Source organism: Globicephala melas, chromosome 6 (assembly GCF_963455315.2).
Source record: "Globicephala melas chromosome 6, mGloMel1.2, whole genome shotgun sequence".
In the NCBI taxonomy this organism is placed as follows: domain Eukaryota; kingdom Metazoa; phylum Chordata; class Mammalia; order Artiodactyla; family Delphinidae; genus Globicephala; species Globicephala melas.
The window spans coordinates 35379917-35394735 of NC_083319.1; the positions used below are offsets into that span (position 1 = coordinate 35379917).

The 14819-nt window shown below is 43.9% G+C and overlaps 1 protein-coding gene across 2 annotated transcripts in view; it reads right to left on the minus strand.

Moving 5' to 3' along the window:
• The window catches only part of FRMPD1 (FERM and PDZ domain containing 1), an 83980-nt gene that overhangs the window by 14218 nt on the left and 54943 nt on the right, over positions 1-14819 (minus strand). The window contains exons 5-8 of one of the 2 annotated variants that reach the window (XM_060299958.1): positions 12171-12216; positions 8482-8589; positions 4846-4941; positions 157-282 (exon numbers count right to left, since the gene is read on the minus strand). In XM_060299958.1, the coding sequence (XP_060155941.1) occupies positions 157-282; positions 4846-4941; positions 8482-8589; positions 12171-12216 (376 nt within the window). The remainder of the gene's footprint in view (positions 1-156; positions 283-4845; positions 4942-8481; positions 8590-12170; positions 12217-14819) is intronic. The other variant, XM_060299957.1, reaches the window with a different exon arrangement.

Sequence of the window (14819 nt, forward strand, 5' to 3'; positions counted from 1 at the left end):
CATACAAAAACCAGGCTGAGTGAGCTCTGTGCCTTCTGGGCACAAGGAAGTGCATCAAACCTGCAGATGCACTCAGCCCTATACCCAAAGGTTCTGGCTGAGGCGTGCAGCTTGCCCAGCCCAGATCTCCTCACCAGGAGCAGAAGCAGGTGGTACCTGCTGGATGAGCTCCTCCTCGTGCAGCAGGTGCAGCCGTGAGATGTTGTACTGCTCCTCCAGGGCCAGGGCAAAGTACTCCATACTTCGGATCGACAGCTTCTCCTTCACCGTGAGGATGATGTCCTGTGGGCACAGAGGCATAAGGGTCACCGAGGAACAGGCCAGCCCTCACGTTCAGGCACAGAGCAGGGAGGACTCCCTTCACTTTCCCTCTGCTCCTCGGTGCTGCTGGGGAGAGAAAGGCCTACACTGACCGGGTCCACTGCCAACGCAGGCAGCCAAATCTTGACGGGCCGCATGTGGGACTTCTCATTGCCCCTCAAGGTCCTACACCCACCGCTCCCCTTCCCTCAAGGCTCCAGCACCACCCATACGGCCACCCTCTCTTGCTTTACTCGAAAGGCTGAAGCTATCCTTTGGGGGCTTATGCCTCTCTTCAAGGTCTCCAGATTCATCCTCTCTCTGGAGTCTGCATCGTCAACTGCTTACCAGACAGAATCACACCACCTACTCTCTATGTAACTATGGGAAATCAACCTGATGCTCCTGAACCTGTTTCTTCCTATGAAATGGAGGATAAGGATGCCTATTTAGAGGGGCTGATGGGATGACATGATAATTAATACTGTGCCACCACAGTTGCCATGCCACATTTTCCTTGTTCACTACAGTGGCCGCTTGTCATCACAAGGTCTTTGCTGCCTCAGGGCATTCACAACGCTGTTCCCTCTGGCAGGCACACTCCTCCCACACTCTTCACAAGGCTGTTTCTTTCTCTTCAGAGAAAACTTCTCTGGTCGCTGTATCTAAATGGGATTGCCCCTGTTATTCTCTGTCCCAGGTCCTGTTGATTTCCTTCATCACTACTGGATATGATTTTCTTCAACGACAGCTCTGTTCTCTAGTAATAGATAAGACAGTACAGTAAAGTTAAGTGAGTGGGCTCTAGACCTAGACTTCCACTCACTAGCTGTGTGTCCCTGGATGAAGTGCTTACTCTCTCTATGCCTCAGTGTTTTCATCTCTAAGATGGTCATAATATTCACACCTCTCTCAGGGGTTGTGTGCGGTAAATTAATTTCCCCATATATGGCATTTAGAATCGCACCTGGCAGATGGCAAGTGTTCAATACATGCTAGCTGCTGCTATTTGTTTTCTTGCTTATTGTTATTTACGCCGCTAGATGCTAACCTTCCCCAGAATGTGAACCTTGCTTGTCTCGTGCTCCATTATATCCCCAAAGCTTGGCACTCAGTGATGCTCAATAAACTTTCACTCAGTGAATAAATAGTCATCACAGACTCATCATAGACGTCCTGCCAGAATCTCAGATTTAGTAAGTGCCACACCATCAGGTGCTACCTGCTCCTCACAGCTCCCGATTCTGAATCCTCTTCCCACTTGCTCCATCGCCCTCCATAACTGACCAGTGACGAAGTCCTGAAAGGTCTATCTGCTTCTGTAACTCAACATTAATTCAATGCCTACTGTGAGCTGGCCATGATGGAGAGCCCCTCACTGGACTCTGTCCCCTCTCTCCATTCTCCATTTGGCTTGAGTTCACACATTTCTCCTGGCTTTGTTGAGTGGTGCCCTAAGGACCCCACCCCGCCACCCATCTGACCTCCACCTTGCATCTAGAGCAGGGGTTGACAAACCATCACCTGTGGGCCAAATCTGGTCCACGGCTTGTTTTTGTAATTAAAGTTATATGGGAACACAGCCATGCCCATTCTCTACAATGGCAGAGTTGAGTAACCATGACAGAAGCCCCATGGCCTGCAAAACCGAGAATATTATCTGCCTCTTTACAGAACAAGTTTGCTGACCCCTGATCTAGAGAAACTTGTCTAAGCCTTGTACTTCTCATGCTCTCCCTGGCTCAAGAATATTCAGTGGTCCCCATGGCCCACTAGCCCAAATCCAGACTCCTTAGCTTAATATTCAAGGCTCTCAAGTATCAGGTGCCAGCCCACTTCTCCCACTTTATCTTCCGCTGCTTCTTCCAATGTACCCTGCTCCCAAGGCCCATATACTTGCCAAACTTTCCCATCACTGGATCTTTTGTTTGTTTGTTTGGGGTTTTTTTTTGCGGTACGTGGGCTTCTCAATGTTGTGGCCTCTCCCGTTGCAGAGCACAGGCCCCGGACATGCAGGCTCAGCAGCCATGGCTCACGGGCCCAGCTGCTCCGCGGCATGTGGGAACTTCCCGGACCGGGGCATGAACCCGCATCCCCTGCATCGGCAGGCAGACTCTCAACCACTGCGCCACCAGGGAAGCCCATCACTGGATCTTTGTTGGTGTCATTCCACATGCCCGGAAGCTGTCTTCACCTACCACTCCTGACCCATTCCTGTCCATCTTTCCAAGTCGGCCTCATAGGCCATCACATCCTGGGGGCCTTTCCTTGCCACCCAGCTGGAAGCTCTCTCTTCCTAGAGCCCACACCACACCATTTTCATATCCCGATTTCCTGGTTCTGAGCACACTGTACCCACAACAGTCTCCTTGTGAAATAACCCCAGGTCTCATCTCCTCACCCCAGCCCCACCCCAAGACTCTAGGCTCCCTAAGGGAGTGACCTGGCATAAGTTATTTCTGTATCATCAACAGCTTTGCCGGCACACACAAAAGAGTCACTAAATGTTCACTGGGTCAAATGACATGTTATTTTCCTTGATTTAGAGAAAGAGGTTTTCTAAGGTAAGAAATTTGCTTCTCTTGATAAGGCAGTGGGGAAGAGAAGTCACTGATGAACTGACAATGGTTTTTCCCTTTTTTACCCATTTGGGGATTTGTTTACATACCCCCCTCTTTCTCTGTCATAAAGAGCTAAAAGACTTGCTTTTCAAAAATTTGGCTACTACAGGCAAGTAAAATTAACCAGTATTATACCAGCTAACTCCTTGCCCATTTCGCCAACTCCATCTGTCATCTTGGCTTTAATTCCCCTGTGGTGTGTGTAAGTCATCTCAAGGTCTTTTTGGCCACCAAAGGGGGACTCACTTTAAATAAAGCATCCCCTCCATTCCAATGCACTTTGCTCAAAGATGACAGAAGTAGACACCTTGTCTAATGCATTTGCACAACTTTCATGCAGAATGGCAGCGTGGCCACCTCCAGTGCAGGGTTCAGAGACAACAGACCAAGTTGGAAGCCAGCTAGGAGCTAGCTGACCTTGACAAGTTTGGGATCTCTTGGGCCAGTGTTCTCATCTGAAAAGTAGGTTAATAATTGTCACTTTACAAGGTTACTGGGGGCATTGAGTGAGACAGTGCACGAGGAAGTACCCAGGGAAGTGCCAGACATGTAGTGAACACTGAACAAATCCATTCCCCCCTCCCTTCCTCCATTGGGTTTGAGCTTCCCAGGGTCAGACAAGCTTTCTCCAGCTTCTCCTCAGTCACACCAAGATAAGAACGGGATAGAGCATTTGGGGCAGCCCTAGGAACTGCCAAAGGGAGGTGCCAGGGAACACTGGTGTGTGTGCGTGCATTGAGTATGCACGTGTGCACTCAAGTGCGTGTGCGTGTGCGTGTGTGTGCGTGTATCTTGGCTACTGTCCGGTACCTATAGCTGCACTTGCCCACCTGAACCTGCTCTTCCCCCGGTATCAGAAGAGCTGGGCTCAGTGTTGACTCTTACACGATTTTTAATGTTTGAACAACTCCTTTCTTTGCTTCTTCCCTGGTGCCTCCCTCTAACACTATTTGCTTCCTTGTTCAGAAACTATAGTGCCATCCCTTATTGTCTATGGATAAAATCCAAACTCCGTTGCCTGCCATTCGAGGCTGTCCCCAGCCAGCCTGTGCCGTCTCCCACTCCTCCCATGAGAAAATGGCCTGTGTTCCAGTCCTGTGGGATGGTTTACTGCTTCCTGGGCAATGCTTGTCTTACTGGCTCTCTGCCTTAGTTCATGGGACTTCTTCAGATTGATGTGCATCCTCTAACTCCTCAAAAACCCTGTCCCCACCTGTGCTTGTTGAAGTCTTAGAAACCCTTCAAAGCTCGGCTCAGGTCCAGCTTCCTTGCAAAGCCTTCTCTGACGTCCTGACAGGACAGAACATGGTCAGATAGAAAGATGGTGCTCTTTCCCTTGCATGCTGGGCACTTCCTTGTCCCTCTCCCTACAGCCCTTACTTCGTCCTGCCCTGGACTACTGCGAGTTCCAAGAATGTCCATCTTCCCTCAACTAGACTGCAGGCTCCTGGGAGACAGAGACCACTTTCTACCTCGTTCTGTACCACCTGCCTCAGAGTATCTCCTCTGGGGGAACTTGTTAAATGAAAGTCAAACTGACTTCCATCCAGAATAGAATTCACAGGGGCCTGGACCTGCCCGCACACCTTGCCTGGAATTTTAGCGACTCTAGTCTTTTGGGTAGCAGGTGGAGTCCCATACAAGAGGCAGGGAATCCCAGTGGCTAAGGGTGAAAGCTTATGAGTTGTATTGGGTACTTCATCTCTCTGAGCCCTGATTTCCTCCCCTGCAAGACGGTGATTAAAATACCAGCTTGCTGGGTGTTTGTGCAACTAAATGAGATAACACAGTGCTTGGCTTACTGCAGGTGGTCAGACCATGGTGGTTGTGAGATCACCAAGGTAGCTGCCTGGCAAGCTGCCCCCGGGGTCCTGGGAGCCAGCAAATTCTCACTGGGAAAGAGATTCAAGTTTATTCCAAATACCTTCACAGTCGTGTGTGCCTCAAACTTGAAAGCTTTGGTCTGTCCATTCTCCAAGTACACCTTGAGCACGTTGGGCATACACAGCAGAGAATTACCCTGGAAAACACAAGAGTAGTGTTGAAACTGTCCCTTCCTGTCCCTGGGTGTGACAGATCCTCAGCTTCCCTGGCCCTGCCTGGTGAAGAGAGCAGGATTTTCCCCAACCTCCTCACCACGTTGTAGATTGATTCTTGACATTTGGAGATTTGTCCAATGGATGAGGTCTATGCCACACAGATACAGGCATGCTTTGTTCCAGGGATAGCCACTAGAACTGGAAGACGGGGAAGAGTGAGCCCTGCCACGAGCATACTGACAGCACTGTGTGAGCCTGTACGATGTCACGCGGCCATCAGCTGACACTTCACTGCTGGTTGCCGCCCTTATGGGATGCAATTTGGCAAGTCAGGTGACAAGCATGCACATCGTCTCAGATGGGCCTTTCTGAGATTCTTGCACTGTGCCTTGCGGGGTTGGGTGAAATGGGGGGTAGGTTGCTCCCTCAGAGCCCCCTCAACATTTTACTATTTCATTCCCTACAGTAAAGCAACACCAAAGGGCAGAGGGCTGCTCTCCGTCTCTACTCATCCCAACCATCACTCCGGATTTATGAGAACAACTGCCCCCAATTCTAATCTCTGCAAAGAGTTTGGGTACAAAGCCCACCTGGGTTAGAAGCTTACCATCTTTTTTCAAAAACCTGACAGCCTTTTTCAGATGAGAAGTTTGTATCTCCTAAATATAAGGCCACTTGTATCGTTTAAGCAAGACTCACATTCATCACTCTACATAACTTTTTTTTTTAAACCACAGTACTTTTATGGAAGAAAAAGGAATATGGTCATATCCCAGTGCCATTTCACACTCAGTCAGGGATGAGGGATTTCACATCGCGCATGTTGTCATCTCACTACTCTGGTTTAGGGTATTTAGAAATCTTAATCTTTGGAATTCCCAAGTATGACATGCTTTCCTTGATACTTTATTATTTGTGATTTACCAAAAAATACATCCATAACATCATCACATAACTAAGGCTTTTCTCTAAGGCTTCTTCCAATTTTTATCTATACCTGTAAATAGCTTTTAGAGAGCCGCACTAATAGAACATGCACGATTCTATGTGCATTTTTACTCAACACATATACACTTCTTCATGTGGGTTTAATGTTTATAATTTTAATGGACTTATAAAGAGTCTGTTGAGTTGAAATATCAGAATTTCTTTAACCATTCCTCTGCCCTAGACATTTAACATTTTTTCAAATTTTTTGCAATTTATCTATCAGTAAAACAGATATCTTTAACTACATGGATTTTTGCATTTAAATTATGTTATAGACTTAAATTAATGAGAATGTGGTCCTTGGCCCACTTTTATGGCATTCATTAAGTTTTGTTTTCTTCTACTCCCAGAGATTAAATCAATTTACAAAGCCACCGATTAGTACATGAGTGTAGCTACTTTCTTGGCATCAGGGCTTACATTTTTCTTTATTTGTGCTCATTTACTAAGTACGAAGTAGCAGTTCTTAATATTTTCCTTTGCATTTCTTTAACGGTTAGCAAAGTTAAGCATATTTGAAGTGTTGGTTTCCTTAAGTCAGACAGAGAAAGATAATACTGTATGATATCACTTATATGTGGAATCTAAAAAATAAAACAAACTAGTGAATATAACAAAAAAGAAACAGACTCACAGATATAGAGAATAAACTAGAGGTTACCACTAGGGACGGGGTGGAGGGGCAAGGTAGGGGTAGGGAATTAAGAGGTACCAACTACTATGTATAAAATGAATAAGCTACAAAGATATATTGATCAGCACAGGGAATATAGCCAAAATTTTATAATAACTATAAATGGAGTATATAACCTTTAAAGATTGTGAATCACAATGTTGAAACTTGAAACTTATATTGTTTATCAACTATACCTCAATAATAAAAAACCCCCAAACCCCCAAATGTTGGTTTCCTATTTCAGATTCTTCTAGGGTCTTAGTATGTTTCAAGGGAGAAAGTTTAGCAACTGATTTTATCATCTTTTAAATACTTGAGAGGATGAAAATGCAGGTCACAATGATGAATTCTCGCTGGTTTGGCTGTCTCTGCCTCACGTGGCTGATACAGAGACTCATTACCCTGAGCTGCAAGTCTCCCCAGGGGATCTGGTTCACATCTGCAGAACCCTTATTCTCTACCTGTTCTGTTAGTTGGTTCTAGCTTCTACTTCTCTTTACTATGTACTACTCTTTTTTTTTTTTTTTTTGCGGTACGCGGGCCTCTCACTGTTGTGGCCTCTCCCACTGCGGAGCACAGGCTCCGGACGCGCAGGCTAAGCGGCCATGGCTCACGGGCTCAGCCGCTCCGCAGCATGTGGGATCCTCCCGGACCGGGGCACGAACCCGTGTCCCCTGCATCAGCAGGCGGACTCTCAACCACTGCGCCACCAGGGAAGCCCTACTATGTACTACTCTTAAAAACACACGTTGAATCAAAATTCAATTTGCTGAAGAGGTTTGATCCATTTTCACAAACATGGACACACAGAGACTCAAATATTTCAGACTGACAGGATCTCAGGTCTTTTCTGATTAATACATTAGGCCTCCCACTAGACCTTCCTGAACAAATCCACCTTTTACTCTGAGGTCTAACTGAAGGTGGAGTCTGTTAAGCAGCAGGACAAGAAGAAAATAAGGGCTCTCCAGATGTGAACCAGATCGCCTGAATCTGGTGTTACAATGGCCGTGACTCCCCAGGCACTAGTCTCTATGCTAAGAAAACCAGATAAGGACAAGCTCTGATTTGAAAGTTTCAAAATCTATTATTGATCACTGAATTCAGAATGGTAATGGTTACAGGCCATCAGGTGGAAAATATTTAAATTATGAATATATGAGTCTTTAACAGTCCACATTGAAAACATCAAACTCTAGCCAACATTTTCCCTTTACAAACTTGTCTTCTGAACCCTCATATCCAACCACACCAATCCTGGGTATTCCCATATCAAAAAGGACTAGACAGCATATCACAGTGGAAAACAGAAGAAGTGAAGTCACACAGACCTGTGCTCCTGTATTTCTAGCTATGTGATCTCAGAGGTTAATTCTCTTAACCTCTCTAATCCTCTGCTTCCTCTTTTGTTAAAATACCTCCCATGCAGGGTATGGTGATGACTAAGGATTATGTACCCAAAATTCATGCAGTAGAGGTTCAATAGATGATGGGCTGTTTAAAAAAACCAAAGCCACTCCCCTCCCCCGGCCCCCATCACTACTATCAATATATCACCTTCAGAGGGAATACCAAGTTTGAAGATTTAGAATGAGAAATGAACAATTGGAATCTGTTGAAATTTCAAGGGCAGAAAAATGGAGTCACAGAATGACAGAGCCACACCCAGTGCGTCTCTCCCTGTCCACCGTTTGCAGGTGCCTCACTAAGGGGGCACAGAGCCTCAAGCAAGCCCTCTGCACTCCCTCTGCATCCCCTCCATGCTGCAGATTCCAGAGTCCTCAGGAGATACATGCCAGGAGGCAGCTCACCCACTTCATGAAGAGTCATTTCAACCTCCTGACCAGTGACGCACCTGGCTGTGTCCGCTGACGAGCACTTCCTCTGCAAAGTGCACCTTCACGGGGTTGGTCTTCAGCCTGGCTCGCTTCTCCTCCGTTAGGAAGGAGGACTTGGGGACTCCCTGCAAAACATTAACACGACACACTTTAGAAAAATGTGGGACTTTCATAAAAGCCATGTACATCTTCTCGTTTCTTAAAAACAAAAGCAAAAGCTTGACAGCTGTTGAGAATTCAATTAAAACCCACAGAGAAGGACGACATCCCATTAGAGATCTCTTTTCATAAAATTTAGGGATCTCAACCCAATGTTCTTATGTGTCTGAGGACAGCTCAAGATTCAATACAGTGGCCAAAGGCTGTGGTATGATGAAGACAAAGAGAACTGGCCTGTGAGCAAAGAAACCTGAATTCCAACCCAACTTCAGCTACTCAACAGTTCTGAGAACTACCTCAAACACAAATTGTTATGGAAGAAAACCAGTTGTGTGTATGTGTGTGTGTGTGTGTGTGCGCACACGTGTGTGTGTGTGTGCACACGTGTGTGTATGTGTGTGTGTACACACTCCTTTCTTTGGCCTTCAGTCTTCTCTTCTGCACAGTATGGGAACTGGACCAGGAGGCAGAAACAGCATAATTCTAATGAGCACGGGTTCTGGAGTCTAACTACCTGAAAAAAGCCCAGCTCTACTGATTTCTGCATGTGAGACCATGTGCCTGTGAGGCTATGGTGTCCTCATCTGTAAAAGGGGGATAACCAATATATCTACCTTGCAGGATTCTCTTTTGGCACAAATTAAATAAGACATTAAATATTAGTATTAATATTATAATAAATAATATAATTAATAGAAATACAGATCTATACAATTAAACCAAAACATATTTTAATCATAAAATTCTGTGTCCTAGAGAAGCAGTAATTAGTATTCCAACTTAGGATTTTATAATTCCTAATCAATTTCAAATCATTTGAGGACTCTAAGAATCCCCTTGGAGAAAGATGAGCATTCTTGCTGAAGTAAAATATGTATGATCATTTGTCTTATGATCATATAACTTCTGGTGAGAGGCCCGAGTGGGCTAGACAATATTCAGGGCGTTTCTCAGGGGCACAGGGGCCATCACCTGGGCTAATATCAGCTTTCCCTGCAGGATTTCCAAAGTACAGTATTCATACTCCTCTTTTCTTGGCAACCTCATAGGAATCTTAGGAATGGTACTGGAACATGTTAATTTTCCTCTCCCTATACTTTTTATTTTTTAAAAGGAGGCAGCTATATGCTGCTTCCCTCTCTCCTTACTTAACAAGTGCTATCTTTTGCTATCACTCTTGGAAATAGAGTAGGAAAAGAACTACCTAATTAAGATTAAGATGTTCTCCACTGAGATGATAATCAGCTAAATGCAAAGAATCTCTCAACACCTGCATGATCATTTATAGCGATTAGCTTTCAGTATACTGTTTTTTTATGCATTGGTTTCACACTATTTCACAGGTAAATTCTTCTATTTAGAATAGAAGAATCTCCATTTATCTGTGCATAAAACACTTGGTCTTTCATATTTATGGCAAACATCCTAGTCCTATTTAGGTGGGGTTTTTTTCCTGTTCTACTTCTAAGAAACAAACAAACAAAAAATAACACTTCAAATAAGGAGAGGAGGCAACAATTTCTTTGCTTTTTAGTGTTATGGAGTTTTTGGACCACAGAAATTTAATTTTTTCCACATAATGAAATAGCTGTTTGTTCCACTGTACCTTCTCCCACTCCCTAAATGCTTAGGAATTCTTTCTGCAACTTACGACCGAATAGACACCCATCCATATTGTTGACATTTTTACGGTTTGTTTTTTATATTTAAGTCTTTAACATCAAATGGTGCGAGATATGTCCCAGTACAATTTCTTGAATAATCATCTTTTCTCCCACTGATTTGGGATGCCATATTTATCATATACTTAATTCTTATACTGGTATCTATTCTTGGACTTTCTATTTGATTAGATTGATATATCCAACATTTCATCAAAATCACACTGTTTTAATTACTGCAGCTTTATTAGTTTTAAAATCTAGTATTTCAAGGCCATCATTATTCCTTTTAAAAAAGATTTTCTTGATAAGTCTCACCTTGATATACTTTGTCAAAATCCACATAAAAGTCCCACAGGGAGTCTGAATTTTCCTTAAGCATATACATTAACATGAGAAAATCCGACATATTAGTAGTCTTCCCATCAAGGAACATAATATGTAACTCCTTTTATATTAAAGAAAAATTTTACTTCCTTCAGTATTATTCTAGTTTCCTTCATGTAAGGCCCACATATTTCTTTTCCCTAAAGTTCTCCTATTTTTTTTTATTTTTCCCTGTAAAGAACTAGCCCTTGGATTTATCAACTTTCCAATTTTTTCTGTTTTCCAAAGCATCATTTAGATTTAAATTTTTATCATTTTCTTTAATCTGCTTTATGCTTGTTTTATTAGTCTTTTCTTCCTACTTCTTGCACTGAATATTTACTTAACCTGTTTTCTTGTTAAATAATAAAATCACTTTTAAGGTTATGAATGTTACTCTGAGTATAGCTTCAACTGTATATAAGTTCTAAGAAGTAGAGTTCTAAATTTTAATTATTTTCTATCTAGTCTATAATGGTAATTTTTGCTTTTCCATTTGATTCTGTCTTTACTTAGGAGATTGCATTTTTATTCCAAATGACTGGGTGGTTTTAATTAAGTTTTTTTTTTTTTTTTTTTTTTTGTGGTACACGGGCCTCTCACTGTTGTGGCCTCTGCCGTTGCGGAGCACAGGCTCCGGACGCGCAGGCTCAGTGGCCATGGCTCACGGGCCCAGCCGCTCCGCGGCATGTGGGATCTTTCCGGACCGGGGCACAAACCCATGTCTCCTGCATCGGCAGGCGGACTCTCAACCACTGCGCCACCAGGGAAGCCCCTTAATTAAGTTTTTGATAGCTATCAATTTGTGTTTTATTATATTCTGGAAAAGAGACTTATACAGTTGTTTCTTTGGGGAATTTAGTTTTTTTGGTGGTCTGGTATGTGGTCACTTGGATTAGATTATTAAATGCATTATTAAAATTCTCTATGCCCCTATTTATTTTCTTGTCTATTTGTGGCCAAGGCTAAGAGGTATGTACTAAAGTTTCAAAATGAGAATTTTCTGTCAACTTTTCCTCCTTGGTAGTTTTCTCTTACAATCTGATTATATACTTTCCCCTGTATCACATATAAAGGACCACTAGGCTTACAGTGGTTTAGGATGGCTGGTGCCTTTCTGTGCATCATCTGTGCCACACCTTGCCTTGAGGCCGATAAAACACGTTCACATTCAACACCTTGTTGGGTCCTCAGAACAACCCATTAGATAGACAAGGCAGTTACTGTCCTCATCTCTGTTTTACAAAAATCAAAACTGAAACTAAATGACTGCTCCACAGTGATATCACTCAGACCTGTCTTGAAACTCCTAGTTTGGTACCCTTGTCATCCCACTCTGCATAATCACAGGTCTGTCTCCTTAGCTGGACCATGAGTTCTTGAAGCCTGGACCCACATCTGTGTCCTCCACAATACTGGCACACAGGCTGTTTATTCTACGGGGGATATTCTGCTGGGGGTACAGGGTCTTGGGGCCAAGAAGGGTGAAACTAACACACAAGACATAAAAAGAGATATACCGATGTGCAGCGAACAACTGTGATTGAAAGAGAATCTTCAGGTTCCCTGAAAAAAAAGAATAAAGGTAAAAAAAGTCATCATTCTGGGTGATACACGTGTGTGTGTGCGTGTGTGTATGTGTGTTAGGGTCAAAAAGACTGGTAGGATTACAAAGCAGCCTCTCTTGCCTCAGCTTCTTTGGCTCAGCAAAATTGAGGACACTGAGAAAGCAGTGATCTGTGAAGGAACTTAAGCTGTCCCAGATACCACTGCTACCTTAAGAAAATCTTCAGATACTTCCCTCTACCATCTAGTCCATACCTACAGCCACTAAATTAAGTCACTTATCTTTCTTTCTTTTTTTAAATTTTATTTTATTTTTGGCTGCATTGGGTCTTTGTTGCTGTGTGTGGGCTTTCTCTAGTTGCAGTGAGCGGGGGCTACTCTTCGTTGCGGTGTGTGGGCTTCTCATTGCAGTGGCTTTTCTTGTTGCAGAGCACAGGCTCTAGGCGCGCAGGCTTCAGTAGTTGTGGCACATGGGCTCAGTGGTTGTGGCATGCGGGCTCAGTGGCTTTGGCACAGGGGCTTAGTTGCTCCGCGGCATGTGGGATCTTCCTTCACCAGGGATCAAACCCGCGTCCCCTGCATTGGCAGGCAGATTCTTAACCACTGCACCACCAGGGAAGTCCCCACTTATCCTTCATTTAGTCTATATGATGGAAAACTCATCCGGTTGCTATGACCACTAGCTAGGTTTACATCCAGAAAAAATTTTTAAGAGAAAACAGAGCACTAACACAGATAACTTAGGTTGCTATTTCAGAAAACTGGCTAAACATTCATGAAATAGAATAAATGAATGTGGATAACACTGATCAGATAAAAGCCAACAAGTTTATGGTGTTTGGGCACACAAGTTTGGCGGGTCCAATCATTTAATCAAATACTAGACATTTTTGTTTTGTTATAATCTCTTAGGTTCCAAAAGTGATCAAATCACCAGATAAGTGCCAAACTTCCACTTTGCATTAGAGGACAGAACTGAAAAATCAATTCATATTTTCCTTTATATCTGCCATTGCTAGAGAAGCAGTTTGCAAAATAATTTCATTTGATTTCTTGCAATATGAACATTTAGGCCAGCTGCTGCCAGTGTGTTACTTCCTCTAACAGATAAACTCAACCTGAGGTTTCTAAGTGCCTGGGGATTGCCTCTTTTCCATTTTATATAAGAACAGGTCTTTTTCAAGAGAATTCACAACAAACCAACGTCCAAGTACTCTCAAAAGGACAGTTTGGCCTCACAGATAATCGGAGGAATCAGAGAGATTTTGTTGGGTTTTTGTTTGCTTGGGTTTTTACTTTTATAAATGGCAATGACACCGGGAATTAAGCTAAAAAAGTAAGCAGTTCCGGGATTCCCACACAAGGCATGTAGCTGAGAGTGCAGATGCAAGCATACATCAGGTCACATCCCTGCTCACAAGTCTTCAGTGGCTCAGTCTTCCAGGAGGAGAATAACCCCTGAACTCGCTGTATCAGCACCAAGATCCTCCATCATCCGGGCCTCACTTACCAGAACTTTTCTCTAGGTATCCAGTGCCTTAGACAAACTGAACCGCTCAGTATCCCTACTCCCCAGCCAGTCACTCCTCCTTGTCACTCTGCATGGATCACCCTTCACCTCCATCTTTGTAGCCCAAATTCTACCCAGCATTAAAGGTAGAACTTGGCCAGCCGAAATACTTCTGTACTCTTCTCTGTTTTGTCAAACCACAACTTCCCCACAAGTCGGAGGAATCTCCAGCGTTTACAGCCCCTTTCCCCTGCTTCTCTTGAGACACTGTCTGCCCTCAATCTTAGCGGGGTATATACGAGCTGTCTCTGTACTACCATCCTGTAAGTGTCTGGGGAGTGGAGCCCCTTTGCCCCCAGGGTTCCTTGCCCATTGAACAGATCAGGGTTCAATGTTACCTAAACATTCAAATTTTGGTCTACTGTTTTAAATTGTGAACACTTTTGTTTATTAGTCAGAGTTTGATCTAGCCTGGCAGAGATATTAGTAGCAGTGAAAATCTAAAATTCATTTGCTGGAATGGAGAAATTCTTTGAGAAAACCACCCAGTAACTGGGAAAGCAAACTTCATGATTTCCATAACCATATTTCATTTTTTAAAATGAAATAATCAGGGCTTCCCTGGTGACGCAGTGGTTGAGAATCCACCTGCCGATGCAGGGGACACGGGTTCGTGCCCTGGTCCGGGAAGATCCCACATGCCGCGGAGCGGCTGGGCCCGTGAGTCATGGCCGCTGAGCCTGCGTGTCCTGAGGCTGTGCTCCGCAACGGGAGAGGCCACAACAGTAAGAGGCCCGCGTACTGCAAACACACACACACACACACACACACACACACACAAAGAAATAATCAAATCCTTTCCTGGCTGCCCCATCCACTCACCTTATTCCCTAGCAATCTTGAAGCAATATTGGGCGTGGCTGAGAGGATTCTATTTTCTACACTATGATGGATTCTCTGTAAATCTTATGTTTCTCCACAGCGAGATTGTGGACTTCCTGAGGGTAGAGACTGCATCCTGCATTTTCATTTTCTCTTTCTCTGACTTTGTTATTGTTGCCGGTTATTCAGTGTGTGCTGCACATGATAGGCC